General features: G+C 41.6%; 1 protein-coding gene across 1 annotated transcript; it reads left to right on the top strand.

Annotated features, from left to right (window-relative positions):
• Window positions 1-1,112: 1,112 nt before the first annotated feature.
• On the top strand, window positions 1,113-4,571 carry LOC122459060 (sodium channel protein type 5 subunit alpha-like). The gene has a single exon (XM_043509709.1). The coding sequence runs from the start codon at window positions 3,495-3,497 to the stop codon at window positions 4,155-4,157; it is 663 nt and encodes a 220-aa protein (XP_043365644.1). The 5' UTR covers window positions 1,113-3,494; the 3' UTR covers window positions 4,158-4,571.
• Window positions 4,572-21,788: the final 17,217 nt, after the last annotated feature.

Below are 21,788 nucleotides of genomic sequence, written 5' to 3'. Positions count from 1 at the left end.
TCCACATCCCAATCCCAGTCCCAACCTCCGTTCGCTTCAGTGTTACTGGAATACTATGTCCAGTTCTGCTGAACGCACTTCCAAAAGGATATTGAAAAATTGGAAAGAAAAACACTCCACAAATGATTTGAGGTCTGGAAAACCTGCATTACAGTGAAAGATTTAGGAAGATCAGTCTATTTAGCTTGTCAAAGAGAAGTTTGAGGTGACATTGTGGTCTATACCTTCAGTGGGAGAAGAATTCTGATAGTAGAGGACTCTTTAATTTATCAGAGAAAGGCATAACAAGATTCAAAGTTTGGAAGATGAGGCTAGATAAATTCAGGCTAGAGATAAGGTGCACATTTTATTTAACTAACCACTGGACAAACTTACCAAGAGACTTGTGGAAGTCTTCAAATCAAGATTGGATGTCTTTCTTAAATATGTACTCTAGCTCATACACAAGTTATGGTCTTGATGCAGGATTTGCTGGTGAAATTACTTGACTTTTATGATACAGAAGGTCAGATTAAATCAGTGGTGCCCAAACTTTTCCTATTGTGCCCCCCACCCCGCCCATCAGTAATGGAATCCGTCCGCGTCCTCCCTCCATTACAGCTCAGTTGGCTAAATAGAGGAGCTTGGGCTGAAGGTGGAGCTGGAGACAGAACTGGGGATGGAGGAGAAGCTGGAGGTAGAAGCAGAGTGGGTTGGAGGAGGGCCGGGGCTGGAGCAGAGCTGCGGTTGTTGTTGAAGCTGGGCTGCGGGCAGTGTAGAGCTGCAGCTGGGGGCCCTCCCTCTCCACCCAGTATGGGGGCTGGCCTAGGTGCGTGCCCTCCAGAATGTTTCCCCTCATCCCCCAGAGGGGTATGCCCCACAGTTTGGGGCCCACTAGACTAGATGATTAGAATGGTCTCTTCTGCCCTTGAAATGTATAAATATATGATTTTTCCTGCAGTTTTCCATGAACAAGACACTTGTTAAAATTGTATTTTGCACTCTTTTTAGAAGGATTAAAACCCGAAACCTGTAGTAAGATACATGTATGTACACCCTTGTACCTGCCCAAAGTCCCATAAACTTCACTGGGCTCCACACATGAAGGGTAAATTAATACGCTATGTACTGTTCTTAAGGAAGGCAATGTTGAATGAAGCATGTTTTGCATTTGCATTGAAACATAGGGGGAGTTGTGGTTGTAAGACAGATACCTAAAAGATTGCCTATCTTAAGTTGAGTTACATGTTGCTCATTACTGTAGCATCTGAGCATCTTACAACTGTTAATGTATTTATTGTCACAAAATCTCTGAGCGATAGGAAAGTGCTATTATCCCCATTTTAAAGATAAGCTCAAAGATACCAAGTTACTTTCCCCTGGTCACACAGGAAGCCTGTGTCAGAGCAGGGAATTGAGCTCAGATCTCCCAAGTTTCAGACTAGCGCTCATTACAACCATACATCCTCTCATATTATCCTGGGCTCAGGTCATGTAGTACTGTGAAATAAGGCCCAAGTCAGTAAACTTAATGGGATACTCTATGGGAAACCAGTGAAGAGATCAAAGCACCAGGATACTGTATTGGTAGTAATCTGTGCCCTCAATGAGGCATGCTGTTGCATTCTGCACCCACTGCAGTTTTCTCAAGGCATATGTTTTTGAGCCCAAGTAAAGTGCATTGCTATAATCCATTTGGGAGGTATTCTTATGACCAGGTCAGTGGTAGCAAGAATGGGACAAAATCTTTCTAATTGTTTGGTGATGATAGAAAAAGTGTCATACATGTTTTTTTGCAAGAACTTTGTGTCTGGGAGGAGGCTAGAAAGACTGCCAACATGTGGACTGTCTTGATGTTCTATGGGCATGCATTGTCGACTGGAGAGAGTGGCAACTTGATGGCTAGCTGTTTGAAGTGTTAACTTCTGTCTTGTTGGGATTCAATTTCAATAAGCTCTACCTGAGCCATGTGCTGATGTTGGCCAGTCACTGGGAAAACAGGATTACCATATTGTTATCCTACATTGAAAATGACAAATTTGGGTCATTTTCATGTTGTTGACGTTATAGCCCATGAAGTCTCCCCATTTCTCCCATTGGCTAAATGTAAATACTTATTGAAATTGGGGAGAGAATTAATCCATGTGGTTCTCCACAAATGAGAAATCTGGTAGCAAAGGTAGCTTCTGTGTGTGACTCTCAAGAAAGGATTCATATAATTAGAGGGCATTTCTTTGGAGCACTGTCATTTCCCTCAGATGGGATAATAATATCTTGCAATCAGCCATAATGAATATTGCAAAGAGGTCCAGAAGTGAGACAATGGACATTTTGTTCTTTATATATAGTAAGAGATCTTCCATTAGCAGTAACAGTACTGTTTCTGTTCTGTATCCTGGCCAAAACCAGACTATGTTAGATCGTTTCCTTATCCCCCAAACAGAAAAGGAAGGACAAGGCTTAGCATTTTTGATAAACTTCTTTTTTCTCTGCAAGGAAAAGATCAGCCTCCTTTAAAAAAATCATAGTGATGCAAAAAAGGGCACTTGGCAGGCACGCAGATTTTAAAATGTTGTCCAGAGATTTTTTCAAACTGCAAATATTTACATCAACAATTGCTGTGGTACTACATCCAGTGAGGTAGCTTGCATCTAATATAGAAGTATATTTCAACAAGCCACATGAGTCGTAGGCACTCAGCACACTGATATTCACAGTATGAAAACAGATGCATGTTACTTATCTAGGAACTTTAATCTTGTAACATTTAAAGGGCCGTTAGTTTGTTTGCTTGTTTCTAAACTTTTGCAGGTATAATATAACCTTTTTAACAGTGTAACTTTCCCTTTAAGTGCCAAGGACACTAGCAGTTTTCCTGGCATTGACAGAACATTATCATTCTCCCTTGTAACACAGAAACAGGCCTTAAACATTTTCTGACCTCATCTGGCTATTTCATAAAAGATCATTAAATGTACATATGTATATCTAGTGTATATCAACTTCTTGATTTGATAATTTAACATTGTGTTTCTTTTTCTTTCATTTTAAAGATGTTGGAGTTGCTGGTGTTTTAAAGTCTCTGTCATTGTTGAGAATCATTTGCTTGGTGCAGATTAGCCAAATCCTGAGACTAATACGGCAAGCCCAAGGAATTAGAACTCTCCTTTTTACATTATTGATGTCCCTTCCTGCTCTGTTCAATATTGGTGTCCTACTTTTTCTGATCATGTATATTTATGCTATTTTGGGCATGGCTTACTTCGCCTGTGCTAATTGGGATTGTGGGATTGATAACATTTTCAACTTCCAAATCTTCGGTAGCAGCATGCTCTGTCTCTTCCAGATCATGTCAGCCAGCTGAGATGGCCTTCTTAACCTTTCGTAGGGATAAGATCTTGTGCTCCAAATTTAAAGATCCAACCTAGAGACAATATTACTTGTATAAATAGCTCTGTAGCAATTATATATTTTTTGTAAGTTATGTCATTATATCATTTCTTATTGTTATAAACATGTATATAGCTGTTATTTTAGAGAACTTGAATGTTGCTACTGAGGAAAGTACAGAGCCTTTATGTGAAGATGACTTTGATATGTTTTATGAAATATGGGGGAAATTTGATTCTGAGGAGACTCAGTTTATTGAGGATTCTGCACTTTCAGACTTTGCAGATGCTTTGGAAAAACCCTTAAGTGTATCAAAACCCAACAAAATTCAGCTTATAGCAATGGACCTTCCTATAGTTAGTGGAGATAGGATCTACTACTGGGATATTTTGCTTGCTTTTATCAAAAGAGTCTTAGGAGAATCTGGGGAGATGGACAAACTAATGATGGAGAAAAAGCTTAAGATTGCCTTTCCGTCCAAGCTTGCTTATAAACCAATTACAACTACCCTTAGAAGAAGACAAGAGGAGTTTTCTGCCATTATTATCCAAAGGGCCTTCCAGTCCCATTTGATTCAGTGTTCTGTGAAACAGGTCTCTTTTTCATACCAACACAGAAACTGTGACAGTAGCATCTTTAAAGAAGATGTATCTGAAAAGGAAGGTAGCCAGTTAGATAAATCACAAACTGCGTCTTCCATTTCTTTCCCTCCATCTTATAATAGTGTCACTGGGGCCACTAATGATAACTTGCAGGTGACAATTACAGATTCAAGCAAAACCAATTAACTTAGATGGAAGTAACCTTTTGATTCCAGAATATAATACTATAACTTAACAATAATTATAGTAGTCTTTATTAAGAGTTAATGATTGCATAATCCTTACAATGATGAATTTTTAGCTTTGCGAGTTCTCCCCAACATGAGTAGGAGTTACACAACTGAGTCCTAAATATTAGTTGCAAATCAAACAATGGCAATTTTATCTTTAGCTACTGAAGTAAAGTTTTCAACTTACTATTTTAGCATTGCTCGGTGTTTATTCACAGAAGGAATCTGTACAAGATCATACCAGTTATATCAGTGGTTGTATATAAACATACTAGACTGGAAAACAATAAATATGGGATAGAGCTCTTCTTGACCTGCTGCTCACAAACTGGGAAGAATTAGTAGGGGAAGCAAAAGTGGATGGGGACCTGGGAGGCAGTGACCATGAGATGGTCGAGTTCAGGATCCTGACACAGGGAAAGAAAGGAGAACAGCAGAATACGGACCCTGGACTTCAGGAAAGCAGACTTCGACTCCCTCAGGGAACTGATGGGCAGGATCCCTTAGGAGAATAACATAAGGGGGAAAGGAGTCCAGGAGAGCTGGCTGTATTTTAAAGAATCCTTATTGAGGTTACAGGGACAAACCATCCCGATGTGTAGAAAGAATAGTAAATATGTCAGGCGACCAGCTTGGCTTAACAGTGAAATCCTTGCTGATCTTAAACACAAAAAAGAAGCTTACAAGAAGTGGAAGATTGGACAAATGACCAGGGAAGAGTATAAAAATATTGCTCAGGCATGCAGGAGTGAAATCAGGAAGGCCAAATCACACTTGGAGTTGCAGCTAGCAAGAGATGTTAAGAGTAACAAGAAGGGTTTCTTCAGGTATGTTAGCAACAAGAAGAAAGTCAAGGAAAGTGTGGGCCCCTTACTGAATGAGGGAGGCAATCTAGTGACAGAGGATGTGGAAAAAGCTAATGTACTCAGTGCTTTTTTTTGCTTCTGTCTTCACGAACAAGGTCAGCTCCCAGACTACTGCACTGGGCAGCACAGCATGGGGAGGAGGTGACCAGCCCTCTACGGAGAAAGAAGTGCTTCGGGACTATTTAGAAAAGCTGGATAAGCACAAGTCCATAAGGCCGGATGCGCTGAATCCGAGAGTGCTAAAGGAGTTGGTGGATGTGATTGCAGAGCCATTGGCTGTTATCTTTGAAAACTCATGGCGATTGGGGGAAGTCCTGGACGACTGAAAAAAGGCTAATGTAGTGCCCATCTTTTAAAAAGGGAAGAAGGAGGATCCTGGTAACTACAGGCCAGTCAGCCTCACCTAGGTCCCTGGAAAAATTATGGAGCAGATCCTCAAGGGATCAATTCTGAAGCACTTAGAGGAGAGGAAAGTGATCAGGAACAGTCAGCATGGATTCACCAAGGGCAAGTCATGCCTGACTAATCTAATTGCCTTCTATGATGAGATAACTGGCTCTGTGGATGAGGGGAAAGCAGTGGACATGTTGTTCCTTGACTTTAGCAAAGCTTTTGACACGGTCTCCCACAGTATTCTTGCCAGCAAGTTAAAGAAGTATGGCCTGGATGAATGGACTATAAGGTGGACAGAAAGTTGGCTAGATTGTCGGGTTCAACGGGTAGTGATCAATGGCTCCATGTCTAGTTGGCAGCCGGTATCAAGTGGAGTGCCCCAAGGGTCGGTCCTGGGGCCGGTTTTGTTCAATATCTTCATAAATGATCTGGAGGATGGTGTGGATTGCACCTTCAGCAAGTTTGCAGATGACACTAAACTGGGAGGAGAGGTAGATACGCTGGAGGGTAGGGTTAGGATACAGAGGGCCCTAGACAAATTAGAGGATTGGGCCAAAAGAAATCTGAGGTTCAACAAGGACAAGTACAGAGTTCCGCACTTAGGACGGAAGAATCCCATGCACCGTTACAGACTAGGGACCGAATGGCTTGGCAGCAGTTCTGCAGAAAAGGACCTAGGGGTTACAGTGGGCGAGAAACTGGATATGAGTCAATACCTTGTTACCAAGAAGGCCAATGGCATTTTGGGATGTATAAGTAGGGGCATTGCCAGCAAATCGAGAGATGTGATCGTTCCCCCTATTTGACATTGGTGAGGCCTCATCTGGAGTACTGTGTCCAGTTTTGGGCCCCACACTACAAGAAGGATGTGGAAAAATTGGAAAATGTCCAGTGGAGGGCAACAAAAATTATTAGGGGACTGGAACACATGATTTATGAGGAAAGGCTGAGGGAACTGGGATTGTTTAGTCTGCAGAAGAGAAGAATGAGGGGGGATTTGATAGCTGCTTTCAACTACCTGAAAGAGGGTTCCAAAGAGGATGGATCTAGACTGTTCTCAGTGGTAGCAGATGACAGAACAAGGAGTAATGGTCTCAAGTTGCAGTGAGGGAGGTTTAGGTTGGATATTAGGAATAACTTTTTCACTAGGAGGGTGGTGAAACACTGGAATGCGTTACCTAGGGAGGTGGTGGAATCTCCTTCCTTAGAAGTTTTTAAGGTCAGGCTTGACAAAGCCCTGGCTGGGATGATTTAGTTGGGGATTGGTCCTGTTTGAGCAGGGGGTTGGACTAGATGACCTCCTGAGGTCCCTTCCAACCCTGATATTCTATGATTCTATGATATCTATCCACAGGTAAAGTCTGGCTGTATAAATTTATTTTGAGTAATATAAGTATGTTTGTTTATAGCATTATATGACCTTGTGTTTATTTAAAAAAGCATGATTTACTGTAGTAAAAGGCAACATTTACTGTATATGTTGGGAATGGTATTGCCTAATTTTTATATTTAGGCACCTAAGTAAAAGTGGCCTGGTTTTCAATTGCAAAGCACATGCATCTCCCACTCACTTCACAAAGAGTTATTGGTGCTCAGAACATTTTGAAGATCAGACTGTTTTTATTTAGGTGCCTCACTTTAAGCATCTATATTTGAAAATTTGCCCTTAACCTGTCTGTATCCCAATTCGTTAGAAAAGGTGTGTGGGAGGGAATGACGGGGGGAGACAGGGGAAGGAGAAAGAAGGCTATAGGGTGTTGTGTGAATCCATTAAAGATTTTAAAGTGCTTTAGAAATAAAGTGATATATACAATTTTTCATCATCATACTGCAACCAACCTGTCACAGAAAATATTACCTGGTAATCAGATAGAAATTCAAGGCATGTGTATCTAGACAGAAGATTCTGGGAGTAGCTGTTTTTTCCTACTGACTGTGAGATAAGCTTGTTTACTTGTAGGCTGTATGTATCAACATTGCTTTGAATGCTTTGTTGTGATAAGGCTGGTCAGCTGAAGTAAGATGATTGTCACAAAATTATTGATAAGAGAGACTTAATTAAGATTTTGTATTTAAAAGCTCAGATGTCTAGGTGTCTTTGTCTATTTTGTCAGAATCTATCCTATCCCCTATTTCCATCTTTCTTTTTATTAGAGAAAGAGTACAATCACATAACCAGGAGTTCTCAAACTTTTTTTTCGTGCTGTGATGATTCCCCCCACCCATACCATGCCACCCTTACTTCTGCACTGCTGCTGGTGGCAAAACTGCCTTCAGAGCTGGGCGTCCGGCCAGCAGCTGCCACTCTCTGATTGCCCAGCTCTGAAGGCAGCGAAGAAGTAAGGGTGGCAATATGGTGACCCCCCTACAATACCATTGCTGCCCCCTTTTGGGTCAAGATCCCCAGTTTGAGAAATGCTGACAAACATAAGGCTTTAGCAAAAATATCTATCTATTCAAACAAGATCTGAAAATACTTTCCTTATTACAGGCAGTGAGAACAGTACTTGCAGATGCAGATGAAAAATGACAGGAATAATAAGGTAATAATTCTTTATAATTATTTGTTGCTTTACTTAGAAAATACTTTGTCTTAATGTGAAAACTCCGTATAACAAAAATAAAGAAGCTATGTAATAGAGTGATATCCTAAAAAGATTAGGCGACCATTGATGATAATTCAGAATAGTTTTCTGCCAAATGCTTCACAATTAAACATAATTTATTTTATTTTTGCAAGACCTATGAAACAAATTGCAATTAAACTATATTACGTTTTATTCAAATATTCTAATAAAGTGAGTCTGAAGTAGGTCTTAACTAAACACATTCAAAACTCTAAAATTGCAAAATTAGTGTCAAAACCTTTGTACAGTTGGCTTTTATCATATCTATTTTTTTAACTTGAGAACTGAAATATAGCTGTTACATTTGTAATATATTTGGAACTTCCATAGAACCTCAGGTAACTTTCTGTGCAAGTCTTTATTAAAGGAAATACTTATAACAATATATCAGTGCTGTATCCTCCAAGTACGCTGATATTAAGCTAAATTTTGCCCTGAATTATATCCCATGCAGCCACTCCCATTGAAGAATTTGCCTCCTTGTTTAAAATATTTACTTACTTACTATCTAATGGTGGATTTTGTAAAGAGCATTAGGGGAGTTAGGGGCCAAATTACATTGAAATTCAAAGAGAGTTGGGTATGTATCTCCTTTACAATCCTTTGAAAGTGCCAGCCTGAAAGCATGATAGATGCTGCTGCTTTCTCCTGATTGATTTATTAAAGACTACAGAATAAAGAATTAAAAATACAAAACAGCAAGAAAAGATCAGTGGATTCATAGACCCATAGATTTTAAAGATAGAAAGGACACTTATGATTGTCTAGTCTCACATTCTGAATATTATAGGTTATAGAATTCATCTAGTAATTCCTGAATCAAGCCCATAACTTCTGATTGAGCTAGAGGATATATGTTAGACAGACACCCAGTCTTGATATAAAAACTTCAAGTGATAGAGAATCCAACACATTTCTTGGTAAATTGTTCCACTGGTTGGTTAACCCCACAGACACTGCAGGACACATTAAGCTATTTGTATCAAAAATGTCAACTTTATATTTCTTCTTTAAGTGGAAAAAAACAACTAATACTTTTTATGTGAAGTTGCTTTGTTTAATCGGTGTTTACATGATTACTCCAGTTCTTGTTCAACATCCGAACACCATTAGATGGCAGCATTTACCATGTTTAAAATGTAGTTAAACTTAATTGAAAAACATGCAAAACTTGTTATAATCTTCCTTTGGAGGTATTAAAATTATTTGCCTAATAAATATGAGAATGAACTCATGATTGGTTTGAGTCTTGCTAATGAGTCTCTCTCCTCCCGCACATGCTCCCAACCCAGCTTCAAATCTTTGCAGGTGCTTGTCCCCTCAATTTGGTATATCATTTGTATGCAACAGATCTTATTTCTTCAACTGCCAGTGCTGCCTTTTACTGTTTCCCTTCCTTCTGCCTCAACAGAACCATGTTTTGAAACAAAGGGTTCCCACCATCTGCTGAAGCTATATAAGGCAGGGAGTGATATCATCTGTGGTTCTTCACTCCTCACACAAGCAGACACCTGGAAACACCTGAGGAACAAAGACTGAACTGGGGGAAGTGCTAGACCTAGGCTAAAGTGATTTCTAGCCTGTGTATGAAAAACCTGGAGATTCCAAGCTGTAAAGCAAGTGCAGCTTGTCCCTTAAGACTCTGCAGCCTGCTTGTATAATTTCTCAGGGTGAGAATCTGCTGGTTCATATCCTATCTTTCTAGTATCTTAGACTTAGTTTACGTTTTGTTTATTTACAAGGCAATCTGTTTGCTATCACTTATAATCACTTAAAATCTATCTTTTGTAGTTAAAATATATTTTATGTTTTAATCCAAACCAGTGAGCTTTGACTGGAGTGCTTGGGGAAAATCTCTGCTTGATTACCACAAGTGTTCGTTGTTCTCTTCACATTGAGGGACAGGTAGACCGGGTATTAAACCCATATACTGGTCAGATTTGACCAGGGCAGGACAGTACTGATTTGGGGTCCTCGGCTCGGAAGCTGGTGGTTAGAGAACATGCGTATAACTGCAGCTGGGTTTGTCCCTACCCTATTTCTGCACTCCTGTTTTCCCCAGCTGTCCACATTTAAGGGTCATAGGCAGCCAGGCACAACTGTCCTAAGGCTGCTCTAAGTTCCACCAGTGACTGAAATGGCCCCAAGACTGGATAGCTGCAACAGTGATAGGAACTCACCTTTCTCCCCCTCAGCCTTGTGGTACTGTGCTAAGCACAGCTTAGCCAGACCAAAGAATCTGGCCGTTAGGTCTGCCAGAAGGTTCAAAGAGTAATTATTTTGTAAAGAAAATTAATAGCATCTAATTCACCAACAGCTTTATCTGTTGTATTGGGAAAAACTCTTGAAGTGTCAGAAGAGAAGCTGGGACCACAAATACCTAGATTGATGAAATGACAGCTGATGTCCCAGTCAGGACCAGAAGGGACTAATGTTAGCAGTGACATTTGGATATGATGCAGTTGAAGAGAGGTTCTATCAGAAAGAGATTGTTCAGAAGATTGTGACAGGACACTAAATAATTAAATACAATAGAGAATAAAACCACGAAGTGTTTGAAAAACGCTGGAAGGGAGAGAAGTGATGTAGTTAAAGAGTGAGTCTCACCTCCTGATGCAACTTTTAAAATGTATGGAGTTTCTTTTATTAAAGTCCAAGTTGCTTAAAAATAAATAAATAAACAAATAACAAAAAAAATAAAATGATAAATAATAAAATTAATTTATAGAAATAAATAGAATAAATAAATTTTTAGCTCAAATTAGAATTTATCATCCTTTGCTTCTATTTCCTATTTTTTGATGAGGTTTGCTGGTTCTGCTATAGTGTAAGTTCTTCTGTAAAGGGATAGTATCTTAGTCTATGTTTTGTAAATTGCTGTTGTAGTAAAGAGGCCTGGCCACCCTCAGAGACTGACCGTGAGGGATCGCCAAATGCCCCTTAGTTGGCAGAACCAGGAAGCCCAAGCTTACCATGCTGGAAGCAGAGGGGCGGGACAGGAACAGGAAGTATAAAATGTGGGCCCTGTAACTCAGTTGAGCACCAGCTGCCAAAGGAGACGGATGTGTTCTCCCCACTGCTGATGCAGGAACCCACAGAAGACTTCAGTGACCCTGAGGACTCGCCCAAGCTGCCAGAGCCAACCAATGCTGTGGAGCTGCTGGGGTTGCCACTGGCAGTATACCCTGAGGAGACACCAGACTCACCACACCAACATACCAAACCTGAGGCAAGTAGGAAGAAGTGAAGGGAAACTAGACAGTCATCTGGTTGAGTGCTGGTCTGATACAAGGTCAGTGTGTTGCGGGTGAATCCTTGCTGACCCACTGGCGGACCACTCAACCACTGTTAGATCCCTGGGCTGGGACTCAGTGGAGTTGGGTGGGCCCACGTCCCCCTACCCTCTGCCACCTCACTCCTGTTGTGGCAGCCTCCCCACCATAGGCCAGGAGGCCTGTGTCAGTCTACTGCCTGAGCCCTAGACAGAGTTTGGTGCTCACTCCTGCCTGAGCCCTAGACAGAGTTTGGTGCTCACCACTCCCTGAAGGCCAGGTTCCTAGACTCTTACCTGCTCTACCCTGCTTGAGGGCTGGACTTCTAGACTGCTTGGTGCCCTGCCCTGCCCTGCCTAAGAGCCTGGGCCCCTGAACTATTCACTGCTCTACCCTGCCTCAGGATTTGAGCCCTAGAGACAGCTAATTCCCCCTTACAGACTGCTGTTCGAGGTGTGTGACAGCAGAGGAGTGGCTGCCCTCAGAGATTGACAGTGAGGGACAGACATGCATGCCTACAGCTGTGTAGACTAATGGTGTAATGTAAATGTTGAATAAGATATCAGAGCAGCATTGGAGGCAGATAAGCAGAGTCCTGTGGAAGCTGCATTGTGTGGAATATTTGACTCAAAACTAATGTACAGAAAATTAAATTTGATTCAAGTTCAGTCAGTATTCACAAACTAGTGGTGGTTTGCTTAAATTTTTGTCATGTCTCAAACTTTTCAAAACATATAGTAATTAGTAATAATGTCTGTCTTTCAAAGTGTAAGCTCTTTGGGGCAGGGACTGTATTTTCTTGTGCCGTACTTGTAATGGTTATGTCTTTGAACATCTAATTGCTCTTAAACAGGTGATGCCACAAACCAAGTCAGCACTATCCTACCTCACAAACTCAGCCTACTAATGCACAATGTCTAGTGCCACTTCGTAGTATAGAGATTACATATTGGATACACTGCTGGGATCTGTTTAGTGTCTTCAGAAGGCTTCACTGAGTGAGAACAGTGTTGGGAAACAGTGAGTGATCAGGCACACACACTGATCTCTGAACCTCTAAACAAGATGGATTCAGCTTTCCTGACAGATGGGAAATAGAGAAGAATAGATTCCACCAAAACAAGCCTGGTGAGAAGGATCTTCAAATCAGCTGATGTCACCTGAGTGGAGGAAGTAGTCAGAAGTGTAAAAGTCCTACTAAGTGTGATGTTAATGGAAAACGCCTTCCACTTTGTCCAGAACTGTGTGACTGCTTTGTTTGTGACTTCTGAGTTAGTGATCTGCAATGTATTCCACCACTACCAAAGAATTTTCCTAAACAGGCACCATGGACTCTGATGACCTTTGGTGAAGCTGTGTGACTCCTCCTTCTCTATGTTCATTCCGAAGCTTCATGAATTTCTAGCAAAAGAAGGAAAGACTTTAACTGAGGTAATAGGAGTTAGGAAAAGGATAGGGATAGGACAGGCTGATGGTTGGATGCAGCTAGCAAAAGGTTGGAAACAGTAGTGAAGGTGAAGAAGATGGAAATAGGAACAACAATGAGAGGAGGAAATTTTCAATTTTGTTTTGGACTCCCATTGCCTTCAATGGGCACTGGATCAGCCCCTCACCCCCCCTCTTTTTTTTTTTTTTAGACTGTTACAGAACATTATCATCATATGCTCAGAGTGAGATACTCCACTCAACCAACAGGATGCTAAATTCTGTCTTAACCCAAAAGTAACAAAGGCAAAAATAACAGTAGCCATCAACCTCCTTGCCATGTGTAAATGGTGAGGGGAGAGAAACAGGTCTGGCCATTGCTGCAATTTGGTCAACTAGAAATAACTGGAAATCTAACCAGACCCCAGAGTTGCAAACTTTGATAACAAATAATGGCTGAACATCCTCCATCAGGAGGGCTGATATAATTGGACTCAAATCATCTGATTTCTTCTTCACCCTACCATAATCACCTAATGCATAACAATAGGCATATAATAAATTATTTAATAATAATGATTAGCAAACAACACTTACTGACCGTCTTCAACAGTTGTTTGTATCCAATTGGAAACTTGAGTCCATTCCAAGTGATATAAAAGATGTAATTCTGTTCCCTCTATATAATAGAATTGGTGACGGAGTAGAGTGTGGAAATTACCAAGAGATCTCCCATCTATCTATTCCTGGTAAAGCATTGGCAAGAGTCCTCAATCAGCTTCTACAACACTATGTCAGATTTCTTTCTGAGAGGCACTTGGATACCTCGGTGATGAATGCATTATAAATACTTGGAGAGAGAGTCATCAAGTGGTTTTAGAGTATGATGTGGTACCACTGGTATGATCTTTATTCTTTGCCAGCACCAGAGAAGATAAGTGAAGAATATCAACCATAATAAATGGCTTTTATTGATCTACAGAGGACCTTTGAAAGTATTAAAAAGATATTTAGGCAACTCCTCAGGAAAAAAACTTCCCGGGCAAGTCAGTTGCAATCAGCTCTTTATTTCATGAGGCTATGCCTAGAAGAATCAGTTAGTTATTGCAATAACGTCCTTCCTGATCCCAATCTGATCAAGACAGTTGTGAAACAGGGATACATATTTCTATTGGGTTTGATTCAGTATGTTTTTTTTTTTTTTTTGCTGCTGTTATTGATGAAGTTTGTTACAATCTGCAGCCAGGAGTCTGCATTCACTTTGCAGAGGATAGAGCTTTCAATCTGTCATACAAGAAAGCAAAACCTAAAATCACTGACTGTCTCCAAAATCTGCATTCTGCTGCTGGTCTTTGTCCTTTCTGAACAGGAGCTACAAGAAATGGCTACACATTTTAATATAGCAGCAATGAACTTTGGTCTCACTGTCCATATATTTTTTTTAAAAGGCCCAAATTCTCTGTCAGTATCCCCTGGGTTACCATGTTGGTCCAAAATCCTCACCAAAAGACACCAAGTTTACAGTTTTATTAACTAATGTTCAAAAATTCAGGCTTCATATAAGTATTCAGGTGCTAAATCTCTAATATTCTTCCTTAGCCAAATATTTTTTTTAATACAATGGAAATCATTTTTAAGAAAGAAAATGTATCACAATGTTATTTACTTTTACTACAGTACATATAGTATTTTCCATGCTTAGAATAGGAAATACCACAAGTACTATGATAGTCAGCTACTATGCATTTTTAAATGGCATCTCCTGTATCTGTTCAAAGCTGAATAGTTAGGAGGCACAGTTCCCTTCCCATGATATTTGTGGCCTGGTAAGCTCATGAGTTTCTCCTCTTTTTTTCTGAATGCCAGTTCTGATGGTGGCTTAGGGTAATCCAGAGACAGGAGCCTCTCTCTCTCTGGCCTCTCCATGTAACACCAAATGAATCTTCTTTTATGACCATTTATATAAGACAATCTTACTGTTGTTCCTTTCCTATCCATTCCCCACTTGTAACTAACTTTAGCTATTAGTCTGTCATTCTGCCAGTATCAATTAAGTTTGCTTAAAGTAAGGAAAGAGTGAACCTCATCATATAGATGTACTTACATCTCTGTCATTAGTATAAACAAACAACATACCTCTAGGTCAAAGGTATAAGAAAAGGAGCATTCAGAGTAAGGTCTTTAACTTTTCAATGATGGGGAAAAATCCTTTTGTGAAAGAAAAGGTTATTTTTCAAGACATTTAACCATCATGACAGTGAAAATAACCTTCAATTTATAATTATGGGTTCAGTGCTTATACCTGTCTATATAGAAGCAGGTGTTCTAATTGCAATGCTTTTTTCATAACGTTTTATAACATTCTATTAATAAACATAATGGGGAAAGTAATATCTAACTTATATATTCTGTTATATGATGTTGGTCATTGGATTTGATTATTAACATCCTGCTGCAGTAAAGGATAAAATAATAGATACAATTTTATTACTTATTGCTTTTTCCATTGTTCAGTTTCTAACTCCTCTTCAGCTGAGCACTGTTCTTTGATATTCAGCTGAATACTACAATTTTTAATACTTAATTAAAATTTAGCTGATAAACATGAACAGGGATGAAGAGCATTGTGAGGGTCTTCTGCAGTCACTAGCAGTCCGCTAGCATCTGACACGATTTTCTGGAGGCCTACCCCCTAAGCTATCATGATACAGGAAGTAATCCATCTGGAACCTGTCTGTGCTGAAAGTGCTTGCCCTCTTATTCTGTCTTGCATACAAAATGAAGAGCTGAGGGGACAGCCTGAAAGTCTTAGTTCTGTCAAGATGGAAGGCTAAAGCTCACCTCACATCTAAAGTATGGAGACACTCCTCATCCCTATTAGAATGTGGCTTTGGGGAAAAAACAGGTAAGTATATTGTCTGGTTTAAATGAAAAGCCAATACCACTTTAGTTTAAAATGATGGATGTAGCCTCAAAGTTACTTTATCGTTGAAAAATAACATATGTGGAGGTCCTGCCATGAGAACCAGCAGCTTACTCATTCTTCAGTCTGATATGATGGCAATGAGAAAAGATAACTTCTGATACAGGTGAGGCCAAGAACAGGTGGCAATAGGCTTGCATGGAAGGTCCATCAAGGCAGATAATACAATGCTAAGATTCCAAAGTGGTACTGTATCTATAACAGGAGGAAAAAGCTGAATAATCTTTTAATAAACTAGAGAACATGGGGTTGGAAAAGACCAGTCTTCCTTGAATGGGAGGATGGATAGCTGAGATCATTGCTAAGCAAACTCTGTCACAAATGTATTGACTGATAGAATGCACCAGACCTGAAAAATGTTTCTGAGCACACACTGCTTCAGGGACTACTCGTGATTTTGGGAAAATCTTTTCTGAATCCTTCTGAAGTGATCTGCCAACTGATTCTGGGAACTTGGTAAATACATGGCAATGGGAGTAATGATACAAAAGTTCCACCACTTCATTTCTTCTTGACAAAGTTGGTTGGACTTTGCCCCTCCCTGTCTGTTTAGGTAGTACATCACGGTTGTATTGTCTGTCAGTGTTTGGACTGACAAGCCTCTGATGCAAGGGATCAAAGCATAGCCTGCCCTGTGAATTGCCTGGAGTTAAAGGACATTGATATGAAGAGTTGCTTTGTGTTCCTTTCATAATGTTTGTGTTTTCAGGTTCTCTAGCACCTCACCCTTTCACAGAGGCATCAGTAATAATTGTCCTGGATGGAAGTGGATGAGAAAAGGGTACACCCGTGCATATGTTGATCTGATCAGTCCACCACTGTTGAGATTGTAGGACTGCAGGATGAACCCAGACCAACTTGTCTCTAGGATGTCTGTTTGGTCAACAGACTGACTTCAGTGACCCTTGAAGGATACACAGGCAAAGCCTGACATTGTGGGTCATGTAAGTACATAAGGCCGTGTTACCTAATAGCTTTAGACACATCAAGACTGCGATGGTGGTGTGTGACTTGAGAGAGAGGCATAGTTGATGAATGGTCTGAAATCTCTCCAATGAGAGAAAAACCTTGAATTCGTAGAGTTGAGTAGGGCTCCACTGAACTTGGTTTTCTGTGGCAGGACTCGTGTGGATTTTCCCCTGTTCAGCATGAGACTCAGATGGTTGAAGAGATGAACTGGATATAATGGAGAATCTGATGTTTGGATCTGCCCTGCATTAACCATACATCCAGGTCAGGGGAGAGGAGCAGTCCCATTCTCTTCAAGTAAACTACCACATTCTTTGTGAATAGACATGGGGTTGACAACAGGCCAAGGGAAGTATTGAGTATTGATAGTGTTGGGCTGCTATTAGAAATCTTAGAAACGTCCTGTGAGTTAGCAGTGTTGTCACTTGGAGGTAAACATCCTGCAGATGGAGGGCAGCAAACCAGTCATTGCAGTCTAGGGAAAGAATGACTGATGATAGGGAAATCATACAAAATCTTATGTACTTGATGAACTTGCTGTGATTTCAAAGGTCCACCGTGGGTCTCAGAACTTCCCCACACTCCTTGTACTTGGAGTTCAGAAAGTTTTGTGAGTTAAACTTCATTCCCTGATGTTGAAGGGGAACTTTCTCTATGGCTCCTAGAGTGAACAGTGTCTGAACTTCTTGAAGGAGCATTGACCTGTGAGATTGGTCCCTGAATAGTGATGGGGCAGGTGGGTAAGAGAGGGAGATGGAGAGAAATAGGATAGAATATCCCAGGCTCACAGTGCTTAGGATCCATTTGTCTGTCAGTATAGAGTCCCAAGCAGTGAGGAAATGGGACAATCTGTCCCTAGAGGAGAGATGGCTGGAAGATCACTGATGACTATATTGCTATCTTCAAAGAAATCAAATGGGCTGCTTCTTAACAACGGAGGATGCTGTCGAACTGGAGTTAGAGGGCCGCTTTCTCTGTGATTTGTGCTTTCTCTTAAAAAAAAATTTTCTAGCTTAGTGGGTATACAGGCTGTCTATTATACTGATGTTGATGTTGTTGTTGGATCTGTAATGATGGCAGATGGCTGGGGTATAGATTTATAATGAACAAAGGGTAGCATGAGAGTCTAAATAATGTAAAGTTACACTGGTTTTATCTGAAAATAAAAGTTAATAATCAAACAGGATGACCTTTGTAGTTTGCTGGATATCAGAAGCTATGCCCAAGTTCTGTAATCATGAGGATCTCCTCACTGTTAGTGCAGAGGCTATCACCATAGAAGAAACATCAGCCACATCAAGCATGGAGTGAAGCGACACCCTGGCAACCATGGAGCCTTCTGACAGGAAAGATTTAATTTCCTCCCTTGCATTTTTTGGTAGTTTGTCAAAAACTTGGACGTTGCATCACAGTTTACAAAGTCACATTTAGCTAAGACTGTCTTCTGATTCACTATATGCACTTGGTGAGAGAGGAAATAGATCAAGTCTTTGGGGCTCTTTTTTCTGTGGGAGTTGATTTAAATCTCCCCGATGTGATCTCTCATTGGTGGATGTAACTACCAGTGAGGCAGAAGGGGAATAAAATCACTCAAAGCCTTGCACTGGTATATGATATTTATCTGTGTGCTTAGTTGTAGGAGCTAAGGAGACTCGTGTATGCCACAAGGTCTTCGTCAGTTCTAGAAAAACCTCATTATTTTGAAGGGCAACTGGCATGTAAGTGTCTTCTTGCACAAGCTCAGCTTCTATGCTCAAAGCCCCAGCCATTCTTGTCAGCAGTGCCTGATGAGACTTAAAATCCTCTGCAACCAGAGAAGAAGAGTCCAGGATCATTGAGTCATCGGGTGAGAAGAGGAAGGGATAACTGGAGCCAATGGATGCTTATGTGATAGAACTGGTTCATCATCAATGGTTCTTCCTGCAGCACTGGAATCATAGAATATCAGGGTTGGAAGGGACCACAGGAAGTCATCTAGTCTAACCCCCTGCTCAAAGCAGGACCAATCCCTAACTAAATCATCCCAGCCAGGGCTTTGTCAAGCCTGGAGCTCAAGAGTAAATAGAATCTCTATGTGCTTCCAATTTAGGTAGCTCTGAAAACTGTTTTGCCAAAGGCAGTGGCAACCTTCCTCTAGATTGGGCCAGTGATCGAGACATGGGGGACCAGGAAGCACCAAAGGGGTCCAATAAGGCCATGAAGGGAGACCATAAAGCATGGGCAACCAAAAAGTATTAGGTCATGATGACTTGTTCCTGCTGAATGATTGGCCCTGCCCCTGGTACTGATGTTCTCCTGGGGGTAGCTTAGATGATTAGCTAGAGTGACCGTATCTAGGAGAGGATGGTGAGATACTATAAGAGTCTGAGCTCGACTGAGAAGAACCATCTGAGTAGTCCATGGGCATCAGGGGCGCAAAGCCCAATGGGTCCACTAGGTGATCTGTTGTATCTATAGCCCACTGTGAAGATACTAACATTGGTATCTAGGTAAATATGGTAGTTGGTATTACAGTGGTGCACAGAGACACTGAAACCATGTCTTTCTTAGTTGGTGCTACAGTGCAAAATGTAGTCAGGACCCACTCTGACAACTGTTCTGGTACTGAGGTTGTTGGTACTGAAACAGGGAAAAAGGCTAGTACGAACACTGATGGTCTAATCTCTGATGACAGTTGTGTGCTGGTGCCAAAGAGGGCACTGTGGAAGGCACTGAGTCCTTGCCATATTTTGTAGCTGGTGCCGACACTAATACAGCTAACAGTCTCTGCACCTGAGATGAGACCGACAGGCCCCTAAAAGGGGATGCACCATCAATGCAATGGACTCATGCACCACAATAAAGTCTGGAACAGAGAGGCAAAGTGAGTCATTTGTTGCTTTATAAGCTTGTGGAGTTGTTAGTACCATAACATTAGTGCTGAATCAGTGTCCATTGTTACCAGACTCAACAGCTGTTCCGCTGATGGTACCAGAGCCAATGGCATGGAACTAATATCCTCCTGCCGTGATATCCAGGAGACATGGGTAGATGTCCCAGCTCTACTAAGTACCTGAAGAATCCCAATGATGATCCCAGACTGCTGTGCTGGGCAACACAAAATGGGGAAGAGATGGCCAGCCCTCTGTAGAGATAGAGGTGGTTAGGGACTATTTAGAAAAGCTGGACGTGCACAAGTCCATGGGGCCGGACGAATTGCATCCGAGAGTGCTGAAGGAATTGGCGGCTGTGATTGCAGAGCCCTTGGCCATTATCTTTGAAAACTCGTGGCGAACGGGGGAAGTCCCGGATGACTGGAAAAAGGCTAATGTAGTGCCCATCTTTAAAAAAGGGAAGAAGGAGGATCCTGGGAACTACAGGCCGGTCAGCCTCACCTCAGTCCCTGGAAAAATCATGGAGCAGGTCCTCAAAGAATCAATCCTGAAGCACTTAGAGGAGAGGAAAGTGATCAGGAACAGTCAGCATGGATTCACCAAGGGAAGGTCATGCCTGACTAATCTAATCGCCTTTTATGATGAGATTACTGGTTCTGTGGATGAAGGGAAAGCAGTGGATGTATTGTTTCTTGACTTTAGCAAAGCTTTTGACACGGTCTCCCACTGCATTCTTGTCAGCAAGTTAAGGAAGTATGGGCTGGATGAATGCACTATAAGGTGGGTAGAAAGCTGGCTAGATTGTCGGGCTCAACGGGTAGTGATCAATGGCTCCATGTCTAGTTGGCAGCCGGTGTCAAGTGGAGTGCCCCAGGGGTCGGTCCTGGGGCCCGTTTTGTTCAATATCTTCATAAATGATCTGGAGGATGGTGTGGATTGCACTCTCAGCAAATTTGCGGATGATACTAAACTGGGAGGAGTGGTAGATACGCTGGAGGGGAGGGATAGGATACAGAAGGACCTAGACAAATTGGAGGATTGGGCCAAAAGAAATCTAATGAGGTTCAATAAGGATAAGTGCAGGGTCCTGCACTTAGGATGGAAGAATCCAATGCACCGCTACAGACTAGGGACCGAATGGCTCGGCAGCAGTTCCGCGGAAAAGGACCTAGGGGTGACAGTGGACGAGAAGCTGGATATGAGTCAGCAGTGTGCCCTTGTTGCCAAGAAGGCCAATGGCATTTTGGGATGTATAAGTAGGGGCATAGCGAGCAGATCGAGGGACGTGATCGTTCCCCTCTATTCGACACTGGTGAGGCCTCATCTGGAGTACTGTGTCCAGTTTTGGGCCCCACACTACAGGAAGGATGTGGATAAATTGGAAAGAGTACAACGAAGGGCAACGAAAATGATTAGGGGTCTAGAGCACATGACTTATGAGGAGAGGCTGAGGGAGCTGGGATTGTTTAGTCTGCAGAAGAGAAGAATGAGGGGGGATTTGATAGCTGCTTTCAACTACCTGAAAGGGGGTTTCAAAGAGGATGGCTCTAGACTGTTCTCAATGGTAGCAGATGACAGAACGAGGAGTAATGGTCTCAAGTTGCAATGGGGGAGGTTTAGATTGGATATCTAGGAAAAACTTTTTCACTAAGAGGGTGGTGAAACACTGGAATGCGTTACCTAGGGAGGTGGTAGAATCTCCTTCCTTAGAGGTTTTTAAGGTCAGGCTTGACAAAGCCCTGGCTGGGATGATTTAACTGGGACTTGGTCCTGCTTTGAGCAGGGGGTTGGACTAGATGACCTTCTGGGGTCCCTTCCAACCCTGATATTCTATGATTCTATGATATTTCAAGTCTTTTTTAAGGAAGAAGAGGAACTCTTCTTTTGACTTCAAGATTCTCCAGTCTGTCTTGTGAGTCCTCTTTCAGGGGGGCCCTGAAGGGGAAGAATGTCCCCTCTTTCTTCATGGAGAAGAATCCAAATCCAGGGGTCTGTCAAAGACAATCACAGGTACAATCACAGTCTGTGGTGGCAGGGTGCTCACTTAAGGCACAGGATTGGAGGCAGGCCTTTTGCCTGCTCCCTGAGGTGGTGTTTGAGGCACAAGTCTCTGGAAATCTGCATCCTTTTCTTGAAAGAATGGCAGCTGCTACACCTCTCCTGCATGTGTCCCTTGCTG

The sequence above is a fragment of the Dermochelys coriacea genome, chromosome 2 (genome assembly GCF_009764565.3).
Source record: "Dermochelys coriacea isolate rDerCor1 chromosome 2, rDerCor1.pri.v4, whole genome shotgun sequence".
In the NCBI taxonomy this organism is placed as follows: Eukaryota; Metazoa; Chordata; order Testudines; family Dermochelyidae; genus Dermochelys; species Dermochelys coriacea.
This window is presented reverse-complemented; position numbering and strand designations above follow the sequence as displayed.

What these genes read in the sequence shown, in the direction of transcription:
- LOC122459060 (XM_043509709.1), top strand. Translation starts at nt 3,495, where the DNA reads ATGTATATAGCTGTTATTTTAGAGAACTTGAATGTTGCTACTGAGGAA.